The 25,453-nt window shown below is 41.9% G+C and overlaps 1 protein-coding gene across 3 annotated transcripts in view; it reads left to right on the top strand.

Annotated features, from left to right (window-relative positions):
- ARIH1 (ariadne RBR E3 ubiquitin protein ligase 1) overlaps positions 1 to 25,453 on the top strand; it is a 175,759-nt gene that overhangs the window by 113,836 nt on the left and 36,470 nt on the right. For all 3 annotated transcript variants that reach the window (XM_079788687.1, XM_079788686.1, XM_079788688.1), the window contains 4 exons: positions 8,497 to 8,589; positions 9,678 to 9,733; positions 22,443 to 22,509; positions 24,599 to 24,705. In XM_079788687.1, the coding sequence (XP_079644813.1) occupies positions 8,497 to 8,589; positions 9,678 to 9,733; positions 22,443 to 22,509; positions 24,599 to 24,705 (323 nt within the window). The remainder of the gene's footprint in view (positions 1 to 8,496; positions 8,590 to 9,677; positions 9,734 to 22,442; positions 22,510 to 24,598; positions 24,706 to 25,453) is intronic.

The raw sequence follows: 25,453 nt of genomic DNA, 5'->3' as shown, positions 1-25,453 counted from the left end.
ATACAAGTGTTCCTTATCTTGGCATGTCCCCTTTTGTTCTATTATAACCACCTCTTCCTTAGTTTAAATCTTAAGTGTAATTTTAATACTGGAGCAATATGCTTACAAATATCCTGTGTAACTTTCTCAGTGCCTTTGGTATATTGTCAAACAGTCTCAGCCAGTTATAACTGGAGAATCATGACTGGAGATTTGCAGTGTAAATTTTGCTTCACTTGTAACTGATGATGGAGAACCCCCTATTGATTTATTTATTCATTCATTCAGCATAGCAGGCACTATTTCTAAGTGTTTGAAACACAGTGAAGAATCATATATAATAAAGAGGTAATAAGCAAATGGTCATTAAGCCGTGACACATAACGACCCATCAGCAGGAGGGCGGGGCAGTGAGCTACAAGTGGTGGGGAGCTACAGGAGGGCAGGGCAGCTATGAGCGGCGGTGGGCGGGGTGCCAGCTGAGGCAAGCGGCAGCGAGCTTCTCATGCACAGATTCGTGTGCAGGGCCACTAGTAAAGATATAATGCCTGCCTCAGATAATAATACAGGTTAGCTGGGCAGATAAATAAAATGCCATATTAGAAAGAATGGTAAGTGATACTGTGGGAGCATGGTGGAAACCCCTAACCTCATTTTGGATCAGGGAAGACCACACAGAGATTGACATTTGAACTAAACTCTGAAGGTGTGGTAGTTAGGAAGGTAGATAGCTCTGAGCCACATATGCTGTTGATAGTTAGGAAAATGTAGCATGCAATACAGAAGCTGAAGAGAATAGAGAATATACTTCCAAGAATAGTAAACAGTCCTAAAAGCTTCAGAGGAAATAATAGAAAGGTGAATTTGGAATTAACATGAAGTTTATTGATCTTGGGAGGTTATTTTTAGTAGTGTAATAGTGTGGTAAGATGTAAAACCATACTGCATTGGCTGAGGCGTCATTGACCTGAAGGTAGGGAAGGAAGTGGAGGCAGTAACAAGAAACGAAACTCTTTTAAAGAAAGTTTGGCTATGTAAGTGGTAGGACAAGTAAGCAATAGAGCAACGTTGGTTGGAAAGTAAGTTAAAGAGTTATGGAAACTCCCAAGCATTATGAACAATATAATCATGATGAAACTAGGACTTCTTTTCTCATTGTTTTTATTTTTAGAATATATTTTTATTGTTTTCAGAGAGAAAGGGTGAGGGGGAGAGAGAGAGAAATATCAATGATGAGAGAGAATCACTGATTAGCCACCTCCTGCACACACCACACCAGGGATCTAGCCCATAAACCAGGCATGTGCCCTGACCAGGAATTGAACAGCAATCTCCAGGTTCATAGGTCGATGCTCAACCACTGAGCCATGCTGGCTGGGCTTCTCATAGCTTTGAGACTACTATAGAAGGCTAATTTTAATCTCTTCCATTTGGAAACGAAATGCTCCCTGAGATTCTTCTTTGGATAGGTGATGTCTTTACTTGCATTACCATGTTTCCATTTCTACTTCTCTTCTCAAACACGGATACTGCCTTTAATTGTTAATGTGAATCTTCAGTACCTTTATCCTTCTAGAAAGGAACTTCACTTTATGAAGCACCACATTTACTAAATGCTTCTGATGGCTTGGTTAACTATTCTTGGTGGTCAAAACAATTACCCGAGGCTTTGGGATGCTTTTTACGATAACCCCCAACCCATCACACCTGGCAACTTTATAATGTTGTTTTAAATCAAATCAGTAAGATCTAGTTGTACGAAACCCTCACTTTACTAGAAAATTTAGATACCTTGGGCTCAATATCTCATTTTTTTGAAGTAAAGAATTTGTATTTTCTAAGAATAAGATTTGTTAAACAGATAAAGACAAAGTTGAAGACTGTGAGAGTGATAATCTACCTTCCATACTACACCTGAGCACCTCTGAATTGTTTTTCTCCTGAATACACTAAAAATGTGATCTAAGTCCAACTCTATCTTCCTTTTAGTGTATTCTATTTTACAGATGAAGAACTGACATTCTAATTATTTGCTCAGTCTTTATAGACAAAATGGTTTCAGTTTTAGAGATTATATGGACAACTTCTGATGGAGGAAAGATAATTCTTAATGTTCTTAGTACTGTTTGACATTAGTTGCTATGTATGTAAAATGATGAAGATAAATGCAACCTTTAAAGAGTGTGTATTGTTCCTTTAGTTCTTATTATTCAGGACCATTAAGGTTTCTTAAAATTTTTTATTTATTGATTTGATAGAAACATCAATTTGTTCCATTTATTTATGCAATTTTTTGTTTATTCTTATATGTTCCCTGACTGCGATCGAGCCCACAACCTTGGCATATCAGGATGATGCTCTAACCAACTGAGCTACCTAGCCAGGGTCTTTCCAGGACCATTAATTGTTGTTGTAGGCAATATTTCATATATTTTTAGTGTATTCTTGGTCATATTTATTTATGATATAAACAGGGATAAGTTTGTTGAGTAGGAAGTCTGATCCCCTGAGTCAGGGGAAGGCCCAGAGAACCAAGTAGGTAAGTATAAGTTAGTAAGGGAACAAGTATGTCAAGGAGTGGGGTGGGGCGGGGGGGGGGGGGCGGGGAGTGGGCAGAAAAATGAGACAGACAGGTAGATACCCAGCTCTTAAGCACAATGAGTAAGTCTGTACACCACAGGTTAATTGTTGCTTTATCTTTAGACATGCATGTATGATTTATTTTTCTGATTTATCTTATTTAGTCTTATCTATTTAATCAAAAAAATATTGAAAAGAATTATTGAAGTAATAAAAAGCTTCCTTTTTATCTTTTGATCTTATATGGGCCATGGTATGAAGTCCCAAAGGTAGAGATGTTGCTTGTAGTCATTACTTTGTAAACATTATGACCTTTAATCTCTGTCTTAAGGATTCTTATTTGGAAAAAAAAAATAAAGCACATCAGGATTTGTATGTTTTTAAATTATGAATAAAACATTTTAGAATCATTGATGTATTACTATACTATATTTTGTCCTTTACAGAATGCTCCTTCTCGTTACAACCTTGAAAATTAAATACTCTTCATTAGTGATCTGGCAACAAGTTAGTGCCAGATCTCCTTCACTGGTGGGTAGTAATGAGAATAGATTCTTTTGTTTCCCAGATATTTTTTTCATGAACGAAAATATTCATTTACAAAATATTTACCTTAACTTGTTTTTTGTTTTTTTCCATTGAGGCATTTTATTTACATGTATGTTTTAGTTGCATGTATGAAAAAGAATCCCAGAATTTTATCTCCTACGTGTTTTCCTCTTGCTTCTTCATGGTCCATGATGTCTTCTGAGGTTCTCAGTACAATGAAACCAAACTTAGATGGGGAGCAGTTTGTTCTGCTATTTTTCTAGATCTTTGAGTTATACCAGCCAGGACATTAATGTGCACCACTATGGTGACACAAAAAAATGGCAGAAAAAACTACTTTCATTTGATTTGTGAATGACAGAATCGTCATCAATCTGAATACCACCGTATTTTAAACTTGATAAATATTTCTCATTTCATTTGGTCTGTAAAACCAGTCCCAGGACTCTCATACATTTTCTTCCATTGTTGCTTCTAGGCATTTTTTTATTGTTGTGATGTGCTATAATACATAATTTAGTATTCTGACAACTTGCATCTAATATAAGCAACATCAGAAATTTAATAGGCATATTTCAAATAACTAATTAGAAAATGTAATGGAATAAAAAATACCATTTATAAGAGCCACATCCTATCTAATAATAGAGTAACATGTAAATTACCATCACTCCGCTACGCCCACGATTGGGCGCGGGAGGCTGGGGGGCGGGACTCGGGGTGGCCTATCCGGCCATTGAGAGGCACGGATCCGCTGCCACTGAGGGGGGCTACCCTGCTCTTGAGAGGTGCAGGGGGCAGGACTCCCGCCCCCTGTGCCTCTCAACAGCAGGGTAGCCCCCCTCAGCGGCCGCGGACCATCAAAAGTGGGGGAGCTGGGTGCCTGTCTGCTCCGGCACCAGGCCTTTCGGAAGCCTCCGCCGAGCTGGAGGCTTCTGAAAGGCCTGGTGCACCAGCGGACAGGCACCCAGCTCCACCGCGAAAAGCGAAAGCGTGTAGGAGACCCTACACGTGCATGATTCAATCATGCACTGGGCCTCTAGTAAAGAATATAAGAGCTAGGAATAAACTTGGTAAGAAATGTGAAAGATCTGTATGAAGAAAACTTGAAATACTAAAGGAAATATAAGAACGACTTGAGTATTTAGAAAGGTGAAATATTGGAAAAGAAGAAGAGATAGATGGGGATGGGGAAAAGAGAATTTAATGTATTATACTAGTAGAGGAGGTATATCAGATGAGGTGGGATTATCCAGTAAATGGTTTTGAAACAATTCAGTAGCCATCTGGGGTAGAAACTTAGATTTCTACCTAACTCCTTATATTAAAGTTAATTAATGTAGAAGCCATAAATTTTTTAAAGTACGTTTTGCTACAAAATAAAGATCTTCTGCCTGGCAACAAAGTGTGAGCTGGAGGAAAATACTTATTTTTCTAAATAAGTTAAAATCCCCACTATATCATTAAGAAAAATGGGAGAGGGAGAGAGGGATAGAAAAAAATGGGCAAAATAGGTAAAGAGGATGCACAGAAAAAGGCCTTAAATCTCTCTTCACATGTTTAAACTTCACTTATAATTAAAGAAATTAAAATCAAAACTAATGAAGTTGATTTATTTTCACCTGTTCCAGTGGCAGAGATTAAGGAATTAAATAATATACGGTGTTGACATGGGTCTGAGAAAACAAGTTGTCTTGAACATTATCAATTGCTGAATGAAGTTTGATAATAATCTATGAAATTGTATACCTGTATTTTATTTGTACAAATTTGTCCTAAGATACAGTTACATGGTCACAAAGATGTACATATAGTCAGTGCAGTAGCATAGTAGGCAAAACAATAAATTTATCCTATCTAATAAAAGAGTAATATGTGCCCTGGCTGATTTTGCTCAGTGGATAGAGCATCGGCCTGTGGACTGAAGGGTCCTGGGTTCCATTCTGGTTCAAGGGCACATGCCCGGGTTGTGAGCTTGATCCCCAGTGGCGAGTGTGCAGGAGGCAGCCGATCAATGATTCTCTTTCATCATTGATATTTCTCTCTCTCCCTCTCAATTCCTCTCTGAAATCAATAAAAATATATTTAATTTAAAGAAAATAATATGCAAATTGACTGTCACTCCAACACAACCTGGCCACCCCATGTGGACACAAGATGGCCGGCAGGTGAGGGCAGTTGGGGGCGACCAGGCTAGCAGGGGAGGGCAGTTGGGGGGAACCAGGCTGGCAGGAGAGGGCAGTTAGGAGTGATCAGGCCGGCAGGGGAGGGCAGTTAGGGGCAATTGGGCCAGCAGGGGAGCAGTTAGGCGTCAATCAGGCTGGCAGGGGAAGGGGTGATCTGGCTGGCAGGAAGAAGCGGTTAGGGGCAATCAGGCAGGCAGGCAGGTGAGCGGTTTGGAGCCAGCAGTCCTGGATTGTGAGAGGGATGTCTGACATCCTTCGAGGGGTACCAGATTGGAGAGGGTGCAGGCTGGGCTGAGGGACACACACCCCTACCCTACCCCCTGTGCACAAATTTCATGCACCAGGCCTCTAGTTAAATAATAATGTCTTAAAACTGAGAAGCAGAATAGTGTGTGGTACTCTTACTGTGTATACCTGTGTACATTAGAACATCTCTTGAAGAATATGTAAGATCTTAGAAATAGCTATTACTTTTGGGTAGGGAAGGAGAGGACCAAGGATGAAGATGGAGGAGACTTATTTTACTACATAAACTCATACTCTTAAATAACTGTTTTTAACCATGAGCCTATATTACTTATTCATTCAAAAATAATTTAGTGGCAAATATTATAAATATTATCTTTTATACCTGTGTGAGACAAAACATTGTTTGGCTGCCTCCTGCATGCCCCCTACCTCGGATGAAGCACACAAATCGGGCATGTGCCCTGACAGGGAATCAAACCAGTGTATGGGATGACACCCAGCCAACTGAGCCACACCAGCCAGGACTATTATAAAATTATGTAATGTAACCGTTACTTGTCTTTTAAAAAATATACTTCTCTAGACTCTCTAATGTTAAAGTACTTGATTCATATCTCATCATAGAATATAGTATACTTCATTTAGCCAACCTTTAAATTAATAGTATTTCAAATCAAATATGATTAGACCAAAATATTACTATTTTTTTAGCTATCTGAATAAATCCTTTGGTTTCTGCGCAGCTTCATTAAGTTCTATATTTGTGTGACATATTTTTTAAAATATTTTTATTGATTTCAGAGAGGGAGAGAGAGAGATAGAAACATCAATGATGAAAGAGAACCATCGATGGACTGCCTCCTGCACGCCCTACACTGGAGATCAAGCCCACAATCCTGGCATATGGCCTGACCGGGAATCGAGCTGTGACCTCCCGGTCCGTAGGTCGACACTCAATCACCGAGCCATGCCAGCTGGCCTGACTTATTTTTTATAATAGCTTTATAGAGATAATTCACATATCATACAGTTCACCTATTTAAAGTGTAGTCATATTTGTGCAACCATTGCCACAGTTAATTTTAGAATATTTTTATAACCCCAAAAAAGAGACCCTGTACCCTTTTTCAGTCATGTCTTATTTTCCCCGAACTCCCCAGCTCTAGGCAATCACTAATCTTTTTTTTCTATGAAATTGCCCATTCTGGACCTTTCATATAAATGGAATCAAACAATATGTGGTATTTTATGACTGGCTTCTTTTACTTACCATAATGTTTTAAAGGTTTATGTTATATACTAGTGGCCCAGTGCATGAAATTTGTGCACGGAGCAGGGGGGCGGGGGCGGTCCCTCAGCCCAGCCTGCACCCTCTCCAATCGGACATCCCTCTTGCAATCTTGGACTGCTGGCTCCTAACCACTCACCTGCCTGCCTGATCGCCCCTAACTGCCCTCCCCTGCCGGCCTGATCTCGCCCCTAACTGCTCTCCCCTGTGCGAGTGCCCCAGGTTGGGCACCAGTTGCGAGTGTCCCCCACACGACCTGGTTCAGGTTCAGGGTTCAGGGTTCAGGCTCTGGAGGAGGCCGCACACAAATGAAAGAGACTAGAAAATATTAATTTGGAAATATTGGTGGCCAGATGGGAGCCCAACTCAAGGGGAAGGACTCCACCCCGCTCTGGCATTGCTATCCCTTTTATTAAGACTGTGGTATACACCCATAGCCTTTAGGCAGGCAATTCCAATAATAGCCACTCAGCAAGGATTTACATAAAACTAAAAGGTGGAAGTAGCTTTAGCTACCGTTGTCTCAACTAAATAGTGGGTGGTTGGCTCTGACCTTTCAGAGCCTCAAGGTTGACCAGCCTTCCGGATTCCTTGTCCACACCTCTCTGCTAGTGAAGGCAATGGGCGGCTTCCAACACCCCTGCCAGCCTGATCACCCCTAACTGCCTCTGCCCTGATGGCCTGATCTCACCCCAACTGCTCTCCCCTGCCAGCCTGATCTTGCCCCCAACTGCCCTTCCCTGCTGGCCTGATTGCCTTTAATCCCCTGCCGGCCTGATCACACCCCCAGCTGCCCTCCCCTTGCGGCCTGATCACCCCTAACTGCCTCTGTCTCAGCCTCCACCACCGTGGCTTTGTCCAGAAGGAAGTCAGACGTCCGGAAGATGGCCGGTCGACCCAGTCTAATTAGCACATTACCCTTTTATTAATATAGATTATGCATCAATACTTAATTCCTTTTTATGGCTCAGTGATATTCCATTATATGGATATATTCCACATTTTGACAATTGATGGACATTTGGGTTGTTTCCACTTTGGAGCTATTATGGATAATGCTACTATGAACATTTGTGTACAAGTTTTGGTGTGAACATGTTTTCATTTCTTTTGAGTATATTCCTAGGAGTGGAATTGCTGAATCATGTGATAACTCTATGTTCAATTTGAGAAACTGCTCGAATGTTTTCCAAAGTTCCTCCACCATTTTACGTTCCCACGGCAGTGTTTGAGGGTTCTAATTTCTACACATGCTTGTTAATCTTGTTACCTATCATTTTTATTATGGCTGACCTAGTAGGTATGAAGTGGTGTCTCATTGTAGTTTTGATTTACATTTCCCTGGTGGCTAAGGATATTTGAGCATCTTTTCATATGCTTATTGGTACATGACATATTCTTATATTTAATACAACCTTGTTTGTCTTTCCTAAAAATTATAAATATGTACTATAGATGCATTTCTCGTTTGTTTGTTGTTGTTTTTTTCATTGTGTTTTCATGTCTAGATTCACCACCTAGATACTAATTTGAGGAGCCTTGTCAAATTGGACATTTTAGCCACTCTGACAAATGTGACCTAATGGAGCCTTATTAAGTCACAATGTAATATAATGTTTTTTCTGATACTCTCTTTTAAAAGTCCCTGTATTATTTTTGTTGCAGTATTTCACTGGCCTTGAATGTGGACATAAGTTTTGTATGCAGTGCTGGAGTGAATATTTAACCACTAAGATAATGGAAGAAGGCATGGGACAGGTAAAGATGCCATTTTTTAAATTTTAATTTTTGTTGAATTCCTACAGGTTTAAACTCTTGTACAAATATAAACAGGTGAAGCATTCTGCATTAAGAATTGCTTGAGAACTTTTTTCTAGGTTAAAACAACAAAAGGATAATTGAGGTTTTGTTCGGTTTACAATGTGACATTCCAGTTAAAGATCCAATTCAGTAATGTTTTCTCAGTGGGCATTAGCATTTATGTATATCAGGCTAAATTTGTTGAACAATTTTGTCAGACCTCTTGCTTTTGCTTTTCAAGTTTTATATTGAAAAACCAATTCAGGTCAGTAATTCTAGTTACCTTATAGCATGCACGTCAAACTCAAAGGCTAACATGGGCCAAATAAACAAGGGTTAAGTGTATGTGGGCCACAAAAAAAACAAAAGCTTCAATTTTCATAGAAACATAGGTTTATTTCTATAGAGACATGCTGAATACAAAGGGCTAAAATAAACGAGTCATCGTTAACATAAAATAATAGAACATTTTAATAAAAATTAATATTTTTTCTTGAACATTAACTTACCAGGCACTGAATAACCGCACAAATTATTAAGTGTAATGCAAATAAACCTATTTTTATTATTCTCTGAAAACGGAATATTTCCTGTTGCGCACACCAAACAAGTCAGTACAAGACTAATGACATGGCAATCGGCTGCTAAAATATTGCCTGCTAGTATTAGTGGAGAGATGGTGCACCTGCGTGTAAGGGAAATGAATGCAACACGATTATAGTAATCAATCATTAGCGAACGTTTTAGTTTGTTATTAATAATTATTGTAAAAATTAAGTTACAAAATTTTTATTAAAACGTTTCTTACATTGGCTTGGCCGCAAAAATACTCATTGTGGACCACATGGGCCGTGAGTTTGACATACTTGCCTTATATTGATAAACACAATCCTACATACACATTCCTTCAATAGAAAGGGAATAATTAAGATCCTATAAATGTTGAGGTATCCAGTATCCTTAGAACCTAGCAAAGTGCCTTGCGATGATAAGCATTCAGTAAATATTTGTTGAATGAAGACAGTTTAAATTTCAATCTTTTTCAGACTATTTCGTGTCCTGCTCACGGTTGTGATATATTAGTGGATGACAACACAGTTATGTAAGTATTTTTGGTAGATTCTGCATGTTAAATATTGATTAGTTGATTCAACCAAGTTAATAGCTAACATGCTTACTTACATAAATGTAAAGGAGGTGGAATTTTTAAAGTCTGAGGAGATTTTCAAATCTACATTCCTTTGTAGTAGTACACGGGCCCATTTTAAACTTAGTTTAATGCCCAGTCACTATTCTGGTAAACTTGGTAATGCATGATAGATTTCAGTAAACCTTGGAATTTGAAATAAGTAATGTCATTGTTTCAGTTAAGTGAGTTCCTTTGGAAAGCAGATGCCAAGATAGAGTTAACAGAGACAGAGATTTACTGTGGGGATAGCATCTGTGCAGGATAAAGTGGAGAAAGAACAGGAATAGACAGACCTTTATGCTGGTCTGATACCTATTAAGAGAGTAAAAGAAGGAAGGGAGGATTCAGTAGGAAGAAATTCAGATTATGATGCAGCTGTGAGTCTTCTGAAGCCCCGTGAGGAGTTTCATTTCGTAGATTGAACACAGTAATGCCTCAATAAGCAGAAACAATCAGGCCCTGATACCATTACTATGTTCAGTCATTCTCTGGGTACTACCCAGTGGGAATGTGGCCTCAGCTGGAACATTGCTACAGACCCCAAGAGCACTGCAGCTGGAGGCTGTTGGCTAACTATTCTCCTTGTGAAAGGGAGAAAGAAACTTGAAGAAATAGTTCCTTACCCTGGGTAAAGTCCCAACCAAGTTGGTTAATTCCTGAGTCAGTGCTGTTTGGGCTGTGAGATGTGGTTAAGAAGGTTATTGTTTTATAAAATTTTATTTGGGAGGGGGACTAGATGGGAAATGGAGAAAATATATTTCCAACAACTAAAACAAATAAGGCTAATATCATAAGGGCTTTTACAAATCAGTAAGACAATTCTATGGAGAGAACATGAAAAGCAGTTCACAATGAAAGAAATTTAAATGGTTGCATAGTGAAAGAAATGGAAATGGTTATAAACAATAGCTAACATGCTTTACTTATGTAAATGTAAATCAAAATTGGAGTAAACTTTTTTTTTTTTTTTTTAATCCTTACCTGTGGGTATTTTTTTCATTGATTTTTAGAGAGTGGAGGCACGGAGGGGGTGGGGGTCAAGAGGGGATAGAAGAAACATCAATGTGAGAGAGACACATTGACTCTTGCATGTTCTCTGACTGGAGGTGGGGCTCGAACCCTTGACACTTCAGTGTGCACATTAATGCTCTAACCACTGAGGATACCAGCCAGGGCAGATAAAATAACTTTGTTGTTGATAATCCTCACCTGAGGCTATTTCTCCAATTGATCTTTTAGAGCAGTGATGGGCAACCTTTTGAGCTTGGTGTGTCAAACTTCGCCAAAAAACTGAGCATAACTCGGGTAGTGTGTCACTTTGAGGAAAAAACATTATTTCACGATATTTATAGTTTAAATAACATAAATGTTTCATCCTCGGCATGTGGCCGCCTCAGCGGCCGCGTGTCATCAGAAATGGCACTGACACGCGTGTCAGAGGTTCGCCATCACTGGGCTAGGGCAAAATAACTTTTTTAAAAGTCCTTTTTACATTTCATTTTGGTAAGGAGTAAAGATTTGGTAATGTGAGTGAGAATATAGTACAATAGTATAAATTCTTGCAAACACTTTTTAATGCAGTTTGGCAATTTCTACAAATGTGTATGTGTAGAAATACACATTTCTTCCTCTCTGAAATAAAATTTTAAAAAGACAAAAATGGATGTAAGAAGGCAGCGATCCTATATAATAAAAGGGTAATAAACAAATTGACTGAACAGCGAAACGACCAGTTGCTATGACGTGCACTGACCACCCGTGGGCAGACGATCAACGCAGGATTTGCCCCTTGGTGGTCAGTGTGCTCCCACAGGAGGAGCGCCGCTCAGCCACAAGCCAGGCAGACAGCTGGCAAGCACAGTGGTGGTGGCAGGAGCCTCTTCCGCCTCCGCAGCAGTGCTAAGGATGTCTGACTGCGGTTTAGGCCCACTCCCCGCAGCTGTCAGTCGGACATCCCCTGAGGGCTTCGACTGCTGAAGGGCGCAGGCCGGGCTCTCCCCGCCTCCCCCTCAGGTCACGAATGTCATACACTGAGCCTCTAGTTAATTATATTGTTGTCCTCTATTTGCTGCTTTCAAGAATTGTTGTGTCTTGGGCTTAAAGCAATTTGGCTATGATATACCTGGATGTGCTTCTCTTTGTGTTTATCTTCTTTGGGATTTTTGAGCTCTTTGGATATGCAGCATGATAAATGCATAGTAAACTTTGAGAATATTCATAAGAGAAATTTTTTTAATTTAATGAATCTTTATTGTTCAGATTATTACAATTGTTCCTCTTTTTTCCCCCATAGCTCCCCTCCACCTGGTTCCGACCCCACCCTCTGCCCTTACCCACCCCAGCCCCCCCACTGTCCTCATCCATAGGTGTACGGTTTTTGTCCAGTCTCTTCCCACACCCCTTTCCCCCCAAGAATTGTCAGTCCACTCCCTTTCTATGCCCCTGATTCTATTATATCCACCAGTTTATTCTGTTCATCAGATTTTTTTATTCACTTGATTTTTAGATTAACTTGTTGATAGATATGTTGTTTTTTTAATCTTTACCTTTTTCTTCTTCTTCCTCTTCTTAAAGAATACCTTTCAGGATATCATATAATACTGGTTTGATGGTGATGAACTCCTTTAGCTTTTTCTTATCTGTGAAGCTCTTTAGCTGACCTTCAATTCTGAATGATAGCTTTGCTGGGTAGAGTAATCTTGGTTGTAGGTTCTTGGTGTTCATCACTTCGAATATTTCTTGCCACTCCCGTCTGGCCTGCATAGTTTCTGTTGAGAAATCAGCTGACAGTCGTATGGGTGCTCGCTTGTAGGTAACTAACTGTTTTTCTCTTGCTGCTTTTAATATTCTCTTTGTCTTTTGCTCTTGGCATTTTAATTATGATGTGTCTTGGTGTGGTCCTCTTTGGATTCCTTTTGTTTGGGGTTCTGTGCGCTTCCTGGACTTGTAAGTCTATTTCTTTCACCAGGTGGGGGAAGTTTTCTGGCATTATTTCTTCAAATAGGTTTTCAGTATCTTGCTCTCTCTCTTCTTCTGGCACCCCCATAATTCGAATGTTGGTACTCTTGAAGTTGTCCCAGAGGCTCCTTACACTATCTTCATATTTTTGGATTCTTTTTGCTTTTCCATTTGAGTGTTTTTTGCTTCTTTGTATTTCAAATCTTTGACTTGATTCTTGCGATCCTCTAGTCTGCTGTTAGATCTCTGTATAATAATTTTTATTTTAGTCAGTGTATGCTTAATTTCTAGTTGGTCCTTTTTCATATCCTTCAAGGGTCTCGCTAAATTTATTGGCCTTTTCTAGAAAATTCTTGAAAAACTTTATAACCGTGGTTTTGAACTCTATCCAGTTGTTTGTTTCCTCCATTTCTTTCATTTGTGATCTGTTTCTTTGTCTCTGCATTTTGGCTGCTTCCCTGTGTTGATAGAGTGGCTTTGTGTGGTAGGTGTCCTATAGGGCCCAGTGGCTCAGCCTCCCCAGTTACCTGAGGTGGACACTCTTGGTGCACCCCTTTGTGGGCTGTGTGCACAGACTTCTTGTAGTTAAACCTTGATTGTTGTTGGTATCGCTGGGAGAACTTCTGTGCTGGAGACAACCTTATGAGACAGGACTTGCAAAAGCCTTTGTGCTCAGCTTGGATGGGGCGGTGTCTCAGGGCAGAGCAGACAGCATTGGTTTCCCATCAGACCTGCCCTAATAGGCCCCCGGGTCTCAGTGTCCCGTGGTAATCGCTGCAATCACCTCTGAGGGAAAGCCACCCTCGAGTTCCGCCTGCTGCCAGACAGTTCAGTTTCTCCCCAAATGGGTCTGGCTCCCCAGAGTCTTGCCCGGAACTGGAGTTCAGCGCAGTCGAGATCTTTTGTCTCCCTCCCGGTTGAGAAAGCCAGCCACGCACTCAGTTGCCAGTCCTCTCCGCGCGCGTCTCAGTACCTCTGCCTCTTGCAGCTCCTCTGAGTCTCAGTGTCCTTTTCTTTTTCCTCCTAGTTTTAGAATTTCCACTCAGCCAGCCTTCCTGTGGTTCTGGATGATGTCCGTTTTGTCTTTTAGTTGTAGTTTTGAAATTGTTGTGCAAGGCAACAGTTTAGGTGTTTACCTATGCCGCCATCTTTGTTTCCCATAAGAGAATTTTAATAGTGATTTCAGCTGGGGTTTAGGGATTAGGAAGAGGGATTTTTATTTTTTACTTTATTTAGTTGAACACTATTGGTATGTATCTTCCATTTTCTTTTAAATAAATAACTGTAGAATTTAAAGGGCTAGTTAACTAAATCAGAGATTATGTGGGTTTTTTTAAATATTTTTTTATTGATTTAAGAGAGTAAGGGAGAGGGAGAGAGAAACATCAATGATGAGAGAGAATCATTAATCACTTGCTGCCTCCTGCACACCCCCCACTGAGGATCAAGCCCACAACCCAGGCATGTGCCCTGACCAGAAATTGAACCATGACCTCCTGGTTCATAGGTTGATGATCACCCACTGAGCAACACCAGCTGGGCAGAGAATATATTACTTAATCTTTATTGTTGAAAATATTACATATGTCCCCTTTTTTCTCCCACTTATCCCTCGCCCCAGGCCTTCACGACCCTATTGTCCAGTTTTTGCCAACCTTTCGGACCTCACGGACCACCAGTTGGCGACCACTGCTATTGTCTGTGTCCATGTCCATAGGTTATGCATATATGCATAGAAGTTCTTTTGTTGATCTCTTACCATCCACTCCCATCTTCCCTCTGAGATTTGAAAGTCTGTTCAATGCTTCTATGTCTCTGGATCAATTTTATATATATATGGATCTATTTTATATATATATATATATATATATATATATATATATATATATATATATATATACTTTTTTTTTAAATTGATTTCAGGGAGGAAGGGAGAGATAGAGAGAGAGAAACATCAATGATGAGAGAGAATCATTGATTGGCTGCCTCCTGCACACCCCACATTGGGGACCAAGCCTGCAACCCGGGCATGTGCCCTTGACTGGAATCGAACCTTCAGTCCACAGGCTGATGCTCTATCCCCTGAGCCAAACCAGCTAGGGCTCTGGATCTATTTTGTTCATCAGGTTACTTTGTTCATTAGATTCCACATATGAGTGCAATCCTATGATCCTTATCTTTCTCTGACTGGCTTATTTCACTTAGCATAATACTCTCCATGTGTCTCCATGCTGTCTCAAAGGGTAAGAGATACTTTCTCTGCCCTAGGAGGACACATATTGCTATGAGAAATGTATGAGATTTTGCTGTCTATTGTTTCTTCTAGGGTTATTATGGTTTCACATCTTACATTTAAGTCTTTTATCCATTTGAGTTTATTCTTGTGCATGGGGTAAATTGGTGGTCTAGTTTTACTTTTTTTGTATTATTTAGTTGATAAAACTGTCTTGACTCCATTTTTTTATTGAAGAGATTGTCTTAACTCCATTTGTATTATTTATTGAAGAGACTGCCTTGACTCCATTGTGTGCTCTTGCCTCCTTTGTCAAATATTAATTGAGCCTAATGGCTTGGGTTGATTTCTGGGCTCTCTGTTGTGTTCCATTGGTCTATATGTCTGTTCTTATGCCAGTGCCAGGCTGTTTTGAGAACAGTGGCTTTGTAGTATAACATATCTGGTATTGTGATCCCTCTAACTTCGTTCTTTCTCAAGATTGCTACGGCTATTTTGGGTTTTTTTGGTTCCATATAAATTTTTGGAGTAATTTGTTCTAGATCTGTGAAATATGCCATTGGTAATTTAATAGGAATTGCATTGGATCTATAGATTGCTTTGGGTAGTATGGACATTTTAATGATGTTCATTCTACCAATCCATGACCATAGTATATTCTTCCACTTGTTTATATCTTCCTCTGTCTCTTTTTTTCAACGTCCTTTATCATTTTCAGAGTACAAGTCTTTTACCTTCTTGGTTAAGTTTATTTCTAGGTATCTTAATATTTTTGTTGCAGTGCTAAATGGGATTGTTTGTTTAGTTTCAACTTTCTGAGAATTCATTATTAATGTGTAAAAATGCCATCAATTTTCGGGTGTTAATTTTGTATCCTGTTACATTGCTGAATTTCTTTATTAAATCAAGTAGTTTTTTGCTGAAGTCTTTAGAGTTATCTTTTTTTTTTTTTTTTGTCTTTTTTCTTTAGAGAGAGAGGGAGAGAGAAAAACATTAATATGGGGATCATTGATCGGCTGCCTCCTGCACGCCCCATACTGAGGATTGAGCCCACAACCCAGGCATGTGCCCTGACCAGGAATTGAACTAGGACCTCCTGGTTCATATGTCGATGCTCAACCACTGAGCCATGCTAGACAGGCTATATCGTTTTCTATGTATAATATCTTGTCATCTGCGAATAATGGGAGCTTTACTTCCTCCTTTCCAGTTTGGATACCTTCTATTTCTTCTTCTTGTCTGATCACTGTGTCAAACACTTCTAGTACTGTGTTGAATAAGAGTAGTGAAAGCTAACATTCCTGTCTTTTTCCTGTTCTTATGGGAAATGGTTTTAGTCTTTGCCCATTGAGTATGATGTTGGCTGTAGGTTTGTCATATATGGCCTTTATTATGCTGAGGTCTGATCCCTTTATTCCCACTTTGCTGAGAGTTTTTATAAAAAATGGTTGCTGGATTTCGTTGAATGCACTGCATGATGCTGATACTGTTAACATTTCATGCTGTCCCACAGCTCTCTTAAACTGTCCTCCTGTTCTTTGTTTTTTCTTTTTGGTTCTTTGCTTGAGTGATTATTTTTCTACCCTGTCTTCTAATTCAGTGATCGGATCCTCACCTTCCTCTAATCTGCTGTTTTTTCCTATTCATGTATTATTTATTTCTGCTATGTCATTCTTCATTTCCAACTAGTTGTTTTTTGTAGTTTTTATGTCTTTTTTCATGCTGTTGAGCATCCTTATAATCATTACTCTGAACTCTATATCTGATAAATTGCTAATCTCCAATTCATTTAGTTCGTCTTCTAGAGAATTGTCTAGTTCCTTCATTTGGGGCTTCTTTCTTTTTTTTTTTTTTTAATTTCTTTATTGATTAAGGTGTCACATATTTGTCCTCATCCCCCCATTCCCATCCCACACCCCTCCCCATGGATGCCCCAACCCTCTGTTGAACTTAAGCATTGGTTAGGCTCATATGCATGCACACAAGACCTTTGGTTGATCTCTCCACCCTCCCCTATCCTCCCTCTGAGGCCCGATAGTCCGATCGATGCCTCCTTGTTTCTGGTTCTGTTCTTGTTCATCAGTCTATGTTGTTCATCATTTCCCTTAGATGAGCGAAATCATGTGTCACTAGAGATATACTTATAAGAATTGAATGTGCGACGAGCAATAATAGTTATGCTGACAGGCAAATGAATCAGTCTGTAGTGAGTTTCTGGTCCAACAGTTCTTTTGAGACCCAATATCAATGTCCACCAGTTCCTTATGAGTACATGTCGGCACTGACCCCTCAGCTCTGGATGGTGGACAAATGGTGGTAATGCAGGTCCGACTCCCTCTGGTTTGGTCTCGGCCGGATCCAGGGGCCCACGGCCTCACCCGGACCCGGGATCCAGCCTCACCCGGATCTAGGGGCACACGGCCTCGCCCAGACCCAGGATTCAGCTTCATCCGGACCCAGGGGCGCATGGCCTCACCCGGACCCAGGGGCGCGTGGCCTCTCCCAGACCCAGGGTCGCGTGGCCTCACCCGGATCCAGGGGCCCACGGCCTCACCCGGACCCGGGACCCAGGCTCACCCAGATCCAGGGGCCCACGGCCTCACCCGGACCCGGGACCCAGGCTCACCCGGATCCAGGGGCCCACGGCCTCACCCGGATCCAGGGGCCCACGGCCTCACCCGGACCCGGGGCCAGGCTCACCCGGATCCAGGGGCACACGGCCTCGCCCAGACCCAGGATTCAGCCTCACCCGGACCCAGGGGCGCATGGCCTTGCCCGGACCCAGGGGCACGTGGCCTCACCCGGACCCGGGGCCCAGCCTCACCCTGACCCAGTTCCCAGCCTCACCCGGACCCAGGGGCACGCGGCTTCACCCGGATCCAGGACCCAGCGGGGTTTCATCTTCTTGATCCCAATTCCTGTTGGTCAATTCCCTCTCAGCAATTCCTTCGGCCATTTTCTCAGAGTTCCAGGGCAGCCACCGCAGAACTCGTTGGGCGGCGGGCTCGGCGAAGCTCCGGTGTGCCCGGTGCGCGGCGGCGGGCTGGTCCGGGGTGGCTGCGGCGGCCCTTGGGTCTGCAGCGGTGGCCGGTCGCCGAGCGTGCGCACCTGGCCGCTTCCGGGGCGTTGAGATTCTTGAAGGACTCGGAGGTCAGCAAGCGCGTAGTCTCCCACCCCATGTCTCCCAGGGGCTCGTCTGTCCGTGCTCGGCAGCGAGTGGGGCCTTCCCCTCAGCCGGAGACCGCTGGGGGCACCGCGCCGAGCACGTTCCAGGCCGCCATTGTGTGCCTGAGCCGTAGTTTTTAAAGTGTGGTCTTTGGGTCACCGGCATCAGCTTCATCCCGCGTACCCCTCTCTTTTATTCTAGTTGTAGAGCATCTGCTCAGTCAGCCCTCCGGTGGTTCTGGATGGTGTCTGCTCTGCTCTCCCATCGTAGTCTCAAAATTGTTGTGGTAGGCAGCAATCAGGCTTCTGCCCTATGCCTCCATCTTGGTCCTTGTTTGTATAGTTAAGTCTTGATTGTTGTTGGTGTCACTGGGAGGAATTGTCCTCCAGGCCAGTTGGTCGTGCGGACCCCCTGTGTCTATAAAGGAAGAGTTGCTGTGCGGGAGACACGTTTATGTGCCGGGTCTTGGTGCAGCAAGGCTTTGGCGCTCACTGCGTCTGCCTCTTGAATGTGTCCCTTATGGGAGTGGTTGAAATCTGGTGTCATCTCACACCGACCACTAGATGCCCTCGTTTCTGGGTCTCCAATGGAGTGTAGGTCAGCTACTGCCTGTGGCCCCTCAGCATGAATTACAGCATCCCTTATATTCGTGACCTGTTTCGGTGTCTTCCCCTTTTGGCTGCCTCCCTATCGCTCAGCTTCCCCAGTCTCCCTAGGTGGTCGCTCTTGATACCCCCCTTTGTGGGCTGAGTGCAAAGTCTTGGTGTTGTTAAGCCTTGATTGCTGTTGGTACACTGGGAGGATGTGACCTCCAGTCCAATTGGCTGTGAGGATCAGCTGTGTCTATGCCGGGAGACAGCCCCATTCAACTAGACTTGCAAAATTGTAAAAGCCTCTGTGTTCAGCTTGGATGGGGCGGAGTTACAGGGCGGAGCCTACCGCCTTGGCTTCCCGTCAGCCCCGCCCTATGAGGTTCCTGTGTCCCTCTGCACTCCCAGCAAACACCTCTGAGAGAAAAGCGCCCTAGAGTTTCGCGCGCTGCCAAACAGTCTAGTCTCTCCCCCAATGAATCTGGATTCCCAGATTCTCGCCCAGAACTGGGTTTCCGTGTAGTCAGAATTGGGGCTCACCGCAGTCTGGCGCTTTTGTCTCCTTCCCTCCAGGGCGACTCAGCGGCACAGTCAGCAGCCCATCCTCCGCGCACAATCCCCTGCGCGCCTCCGGTGCTCTGCTCTTCGCCGCCTCTCTGCACCTCTGCCCCACAGCCCAGCTTTCCCCAGTATGAGCCTGGCTTCCCCGGGTCTTTCCCGGAACTGGGGTTCAGTGCAGTTGGAACTGGGGGTTCAGCACAGTCCGGAGCCCTTGTCTCCCTCCCGCTAGGGCAATCCAGCGGCACAGGCAACAGACCCTCCTCTGCGCACATTCCCGTGCGCGGCTCCGGCGCAACTCCTCCATGTCTCCGCCCCACAGCCCAGACTCCCCCAGCCTGAGCCCGGCTTCCCAGGGTTTCGCCCGGAACTGGGGTTCAGTGCAGTCGGAGCTGGGGTTCAGCACAATCTGGCGCTTTTATCTCCTTCCCGCCAGAGAACGCCAGCCAGGCCGTTAGCCGCCCCTTCCTCTCCGGCTCCGTCTTCCCCGCACGCGCGCGGGCTCGTGTCTCCATACCTCAAGCTTTTACGGCATCCCTGATTTTCCTTGTGGTCCTCTCTTTCCTTCTAATTGTGGGCATTTCAGTCAGCCAGCTTTCCTGTGGTTCTGGATGATGTCCGTTTTGATTTTTAGTTGTGTTTTTGAAATTGTTGTGCCAGGCTATAGGTTAGGTGTTTAACCTATGCCGCCATCTTGGTTTCTCCGGGGCTTATTTCTTTGTCTCCAAATTTTAGCTGCCTGTTTGGGTTTGTTTCTACAAATTATCGTATTTTCCGGCGACTATAAGACGACTGGGCGTATAAGATTTTCCTGGGTTAAAAAGTCATCTTATACACCGGAAAATACTGTACCTTTTCTGAAACAATCCCCACCCTCTCTTCCATCGTTCCTGTTACAATTACCGTATTTTCTGGCTTATAAGACTACTTTTTAACCCAGGAAAATCTTATATGCCCAGTCGTCTATATGCCAGAAAATACGGTAAGTAGATCTGCTTACAACCCCCACTCCTGCTAGGGTGGCCTTATGTAGTAGGTGATCTGTGGGACCCAAAGGCACAGTCTCCCTGATCACCAGACCTGGATGCTGTTATAATGTCCTTTGTGCACGTTGTGTTGGCCTTCCCTGTTGTAATTGAGTCTTGATTGCTGTGGGCTTGATGGTCAGGCGGCTTATCCCCCAAGACAGTGTGCAGGCTTCTGTGCAGTGCTGATCACAAGAATCTGAATTCACCTCAGTAGGGCTTGGAGTCTGCAATATCTCCCTGTGGATATAGTGCTTGTGAAGCCTATTTGATCCTGTTCTGGTGTTGTCTGAAACTGTCCACTGGGTTTATTATTGGTTTGGGGCCTCTTTGGAGTGTCCCTGTTTCAGGCCAATGCCAGATGCTGTTTGTGACTGGCCCTGAGTACTCTGTTTGGAGCTATCAGTGACTCACAGCTTGTGGCTCCCTCTGCTGAGGCTGGATGCTTGTGGAAAGTACCAAGCTGTGCAACAAGGTCTGCTCTCTTTAACCTCAGGCTCAGAAGCAGATCAGGCAAAGAAAGACTGAAAGCACCCAGAGATCTGCCTCTTCCTGCAGGCTGATTGGTAGTCTCAGTCACTTAGTGAGCCTCAGGCTGCAGAGCTCAGCAGAGCATTAAACTCCACATGGTAGGCAAAGGGTTTCTAATAGTTGGGGCAATTTCTCTCCCCACCCAACCTCCCAAAGCTGCATTGATGGGAAAAGCTTTCCTAAGAATGGTGCTTTCTGCAGCATGGGGGAATGCCTCAGCACAGGGGTTCCAGGTGGCTCTCTACTCGGCTCCAGAGCCACCAATCCCAGACTCTTCTCATGCAACTCTAGTCCACTCTGCCCTCCCTCTGCCAGAGCCCAAGGATAGTGACTGAAAACCATATTTAGTGCATTGGCCCTTTAAGGAGGTGCCTACATTTACCGTCTCTCCCTGCAGGACAGAACCCCCAGTGCTTTTCACAGCCAGATGTTATGTGTCCACCTTTCTCAGTTCTGTTATTCTGGGTTGGGGAGGCTAGCTGGGTGGGTGTTTAAACCTCAAACTTCTCACGGGGAGCCCCCACTGCTGAAATATCGCTCCCAAATTTCAGCTGCAGCCTCTTTGGGTTTGTTTCTGTGCCCTCTTATGCTTCAGCATTTCCTACCACTCTTGTTATGGCCTCCTCTTAAAGTCCTTGGTTATAAGTTGTTCTCTCCACCTAGTCTTCAGTTGGTTATTCAAGTTGATTTTTTTCTATATTTTAGTTGAAATTCCAGTTTTGTCCTTGGGGAATATCATTGTAGCTTCCACTTAATCCACCACTATCTTGCAATCCCTTCTTTAATTTCTTTAAAATGCACTTCCCTGTGTTGGGGGGCTGCTCTGGGTTGCTACAGGGGTCTGGATCCAGAGGCCTGCTCACTAAGGGGCTAGCCCCGCAGGGCTCCAGCATGTGTGCACCCACCCAGGGTTGAGGGGCTCAGCAACACCTTTTTCTTACAACACACTTAAAGAGTTTTTACTATTAAAACTAATGCAACTTAAGCTTCAGGGTTCTTCACTTTCATGGGTTCCTGTGATTTCTAGAAGTAGTTGTGAATTACAGTGTTCTTGGTGGACAAGAGAAGCCAGGTTGCAATCAGTATTTCTGATAAATTACCAAGAGGTCGCAAAAGAAGAAAGCCCTCAAAACTATAGCAAAACCTGGATCAATTTCCTAACATTCCTGTCATCTCTTATTTCACACACTGATTTTGGGGATCTGAGGAAAGATGGCTGAGAAATTACAGTTTAAGGCAAGATGTCAGTCAGAAGACCCTGAAAGGGGCCTAATTTGGCAGTAGTTGGTAAGTCATTAGATATTAATACAAACTGGGTAAAAATAGAATAGAGTGTAAGAAATATGGGAAAAACATCTACCAAAATAAAACTATAGAAACTTTGAAAATAATGTTTTTGATTACTACAGTTATATTTGTTGATAATTTTAATTTGTTGTGCATTTTAATATTTTCAAGTTAGGGCAGTTTTATAGCCTTAGCATTGAAATTTTATTTTATAAATGCAGAAAATACTCTTAGCTGAAACTCCCTAATAAACTATTTTTATTCTTGCTTTCAGGCGCCTGATCACAGATTCAAAGGTTAAATTAAAGTATCAACATTTAATAACAAATAGCTTTGTCGAGGTAAGTGATTTCTCTTAACAGTTTCTCTTTTAATTAGAGTAATTATTTTTTATAATAGAAATTAATTTTGTTTAAAATCTTTATTGTTGAGAGTATTATAGATGTCTCCTCCTTTTTCCCTCCATTGCCCCCCTTTACCCAAATCCCACCCCCACCCCAGGCCTTCACCATGCTGTTGTCTGTGTCCATGAGTTACGCATATATGCATATAGGTTGTTTTTCTTTTTTAAATTTAAATTCTTTATTGTTTAAAGTATTACATCAGTCTCCTTTTTCCCCCATTGACCTCTCCCGGGCCACTCCCACCACCCCACTCCCCCAGCACATGCCCTCACCCCCCTAACTGTCTATGTCCTTCGGTTATGCTCATATGCATGCATACAAGTTCTTTGGTTGATCTCTTACCCCTCACCCCTCGCCTTTCCTCATAGGTTGGACAATCTGTTCAATGCTTCTATGTCTATTTTTGTTCATCAGTTTATGTTGTTCATTGCATTCCACAAATGAGTGAGATCATGTGATATTTATCTCAGGATTGTGACAAATGAATAAGTAGATAATCTCTTTATAGATCTTCAGCTTTGATAATAAAATTATTTTTATAGTATTCTTCCTTTATAACTCTTGATCCCTAGCAGAGAATTATAGCTGATAATTAATGGTCCTGTTTAATCATGTTTGGTACTCTAACTCTGCTTTGTTTTAGCTTCCATTACCAATAAGCTTGTTAATAATGAATGCTGTGATTTTATCAAATATCTCTTTTTATCAGGACAGAGGTCTGCAAACTATGGCCTGCCCTTTTTTTTTTAAATAAAGATATACTTGACCATACTCACTTGTTCTATATAGCTTTTTTAAATATGTTTTTATTGATTTCAGAGAGAGAGAGAAACATCAGTGATGACAAGAAATCATTGATTGGCTGCCTCCTGCACTCCTCCCACTGGGGATTGAGCCCACAACCCAAGCATGTGCCCTGACCAGTAATCGAACCATGACCTCCTGGTTCATAGGTCAGTGGTCAACAACTGAGCCACATCGGCTGGGCTGTTTTATACTGCTTTTCTGCTGCAGTGGCAGAGTTGAATATTTGCAAGAGATGCCATTATTAACCCACAAAGCCAAAAATATTTACTTTCTGGATTTTTATGGAAGAAGTTTGTCAGCCCCAGTATAGGAGCATCAGTGTAACTTGGTATTTTAACTCTTTCTAGAGTTAAATTACTCTATAGTGATTTTTATTTCTATTAATGATTAAACTGAAGCAGATCTTCTAGAAAACAGCATATTTTAGGAATAGTAATTTTTTATTTTGAAATTGTCAGTAAACTTCAAGTCTGTTGCAGAGGGTTTTGCCATGCTTTTTTCCATAACAAAAATGCTTGAGAAGCTCTATTTTCTTTTGAAGAACTAAGATGTGATCTGTACCATAGTTTAGAAACTGCCCTTTGTTCTTAGAAGAGCTTTTTATGGTCAAAGGGAGAAATTTCATATGTATCCCTTTGCTTGTTTCAAACTATTCTGTGTCATCTAAACGCCGTTCCTGAGTTGGAGAATATATTATTTTCCTGCATCTTTGAAAATTGCCCTGAAATAGAACCATACTAGTAAACAAATTAATACTTTTTAATGGTCCCATAATGAGTAATTATGCTAAAGTTTCTCACAGGTATTTTGAAGATAGAACAAGAAGTACGTCATATGTTTTATAAAACCAGCTCTCCAAGGGGATCTATAATCTTAGAAAAAATAGTGCATCATTTATTCATGCCTCAAGCTATTTGATTTTAGGAATTTAGCAACTTGACTATAGTGACTCCATTTTATTTCTTCATTCTTTCCTCACTAAGTTGCATATTTTTATAATAAACTGGTAATCTAGTAAGTAAAAAAAAGAAAAACGGTGCATCCAAAAAGCATTGCTGTAGGAGACTGAGTATTGATGGCAGGTTTTTATATGCTTATGTCACCATCAGCCTCTTTGTCCCTTGTGCTAGGGAACTAATATAAATAATTGCTTGGTATGCTAGCAAATCTTGCATCAGAATTTAATTTGTCATTTTTTATTTTCTAACTTGCGTTTCAGTGCAATAGACTGTTAAAGTGGTGTCCTGCCCCAGATTGCCACCATGTTGTTAAAGTCCAATATCCTGATGCTAAGCCTGTTCGCTGCAAATGTGGGCGCCAGTTTTGGTAAGCAAGGGATTTCTTAAATTGGAATAGTGGACATAGCTTTTCTATTTATTCTTAGAAGTAAAATAGAGAATAAAATTTTACCTGAGGAAGGAGGGAAGTAGGTATTATTGGTTTAATATAGTGTGTATTTCTTTCAAATAACAATTAGATTTAAAAGTCACTCCTAAATAACTTTCCTCTTTCCTTATTGATCTAAGTTTTATATATATTTTCTGATGGTAAAAAGTGCAGTTATAATCTCATTTTCTTGTGTGTTCCAGTAGAACTTAAATGGGAGCAAGCTTATAGACCTGGGACAAGAATTCAGTTATTCTCATTTCTGATTGCTTATTTTGTCAAATTATGTTTGGTTCCTTTATGGCTCTTGCTCTGTTTTAAAGTTCTCTCTTAGGAATAAAATACACAGTCTGGACTTCTTAAAAATCTCCTTTGCTCTGACAAGTTTAATTACTCCTAAGAAGAAAATGTTCAGGTAAATTTGGAAAGGTAGAACATGGTTGATTAGATGTGATTTTTTTTTTAAATATATTTTATTGATTTTTTAACAGAGAGGAAGAGAGAGGGATAGAGAGTTAGAAACATCGATCAGCTGCCTCTTGCACACCCCCTACTGGGGATGTGCCCACAACCAAGGTACATGCCCTTGACCGGAATCGAACCTGGGACCCTTGAGTCCGCAGGCCGACGCTCTATCCACTGAGCCAAACCGGTTTCGGCAGATGTGATTTTTAACTAAGAGTTTTCC

The sequence above is a fragment of the Cnephaeus nilssonii genome (assembly GCF_951640355.1).
Source record: "Cnephaeus nilssonii genome assembly, chromosome: 1".
NCBI lineage: Eukaryota > Metazoa > Chordata > Mammalia > Chiroptera > Vespertilionidae > Cnephaeus > Cnephaeus nilssonii.
The sequence above is the reverse complement of the archived record's forward strand: the minus strand, read 5'-3'. Positions and strand labels throughout refer to the sequence as shown.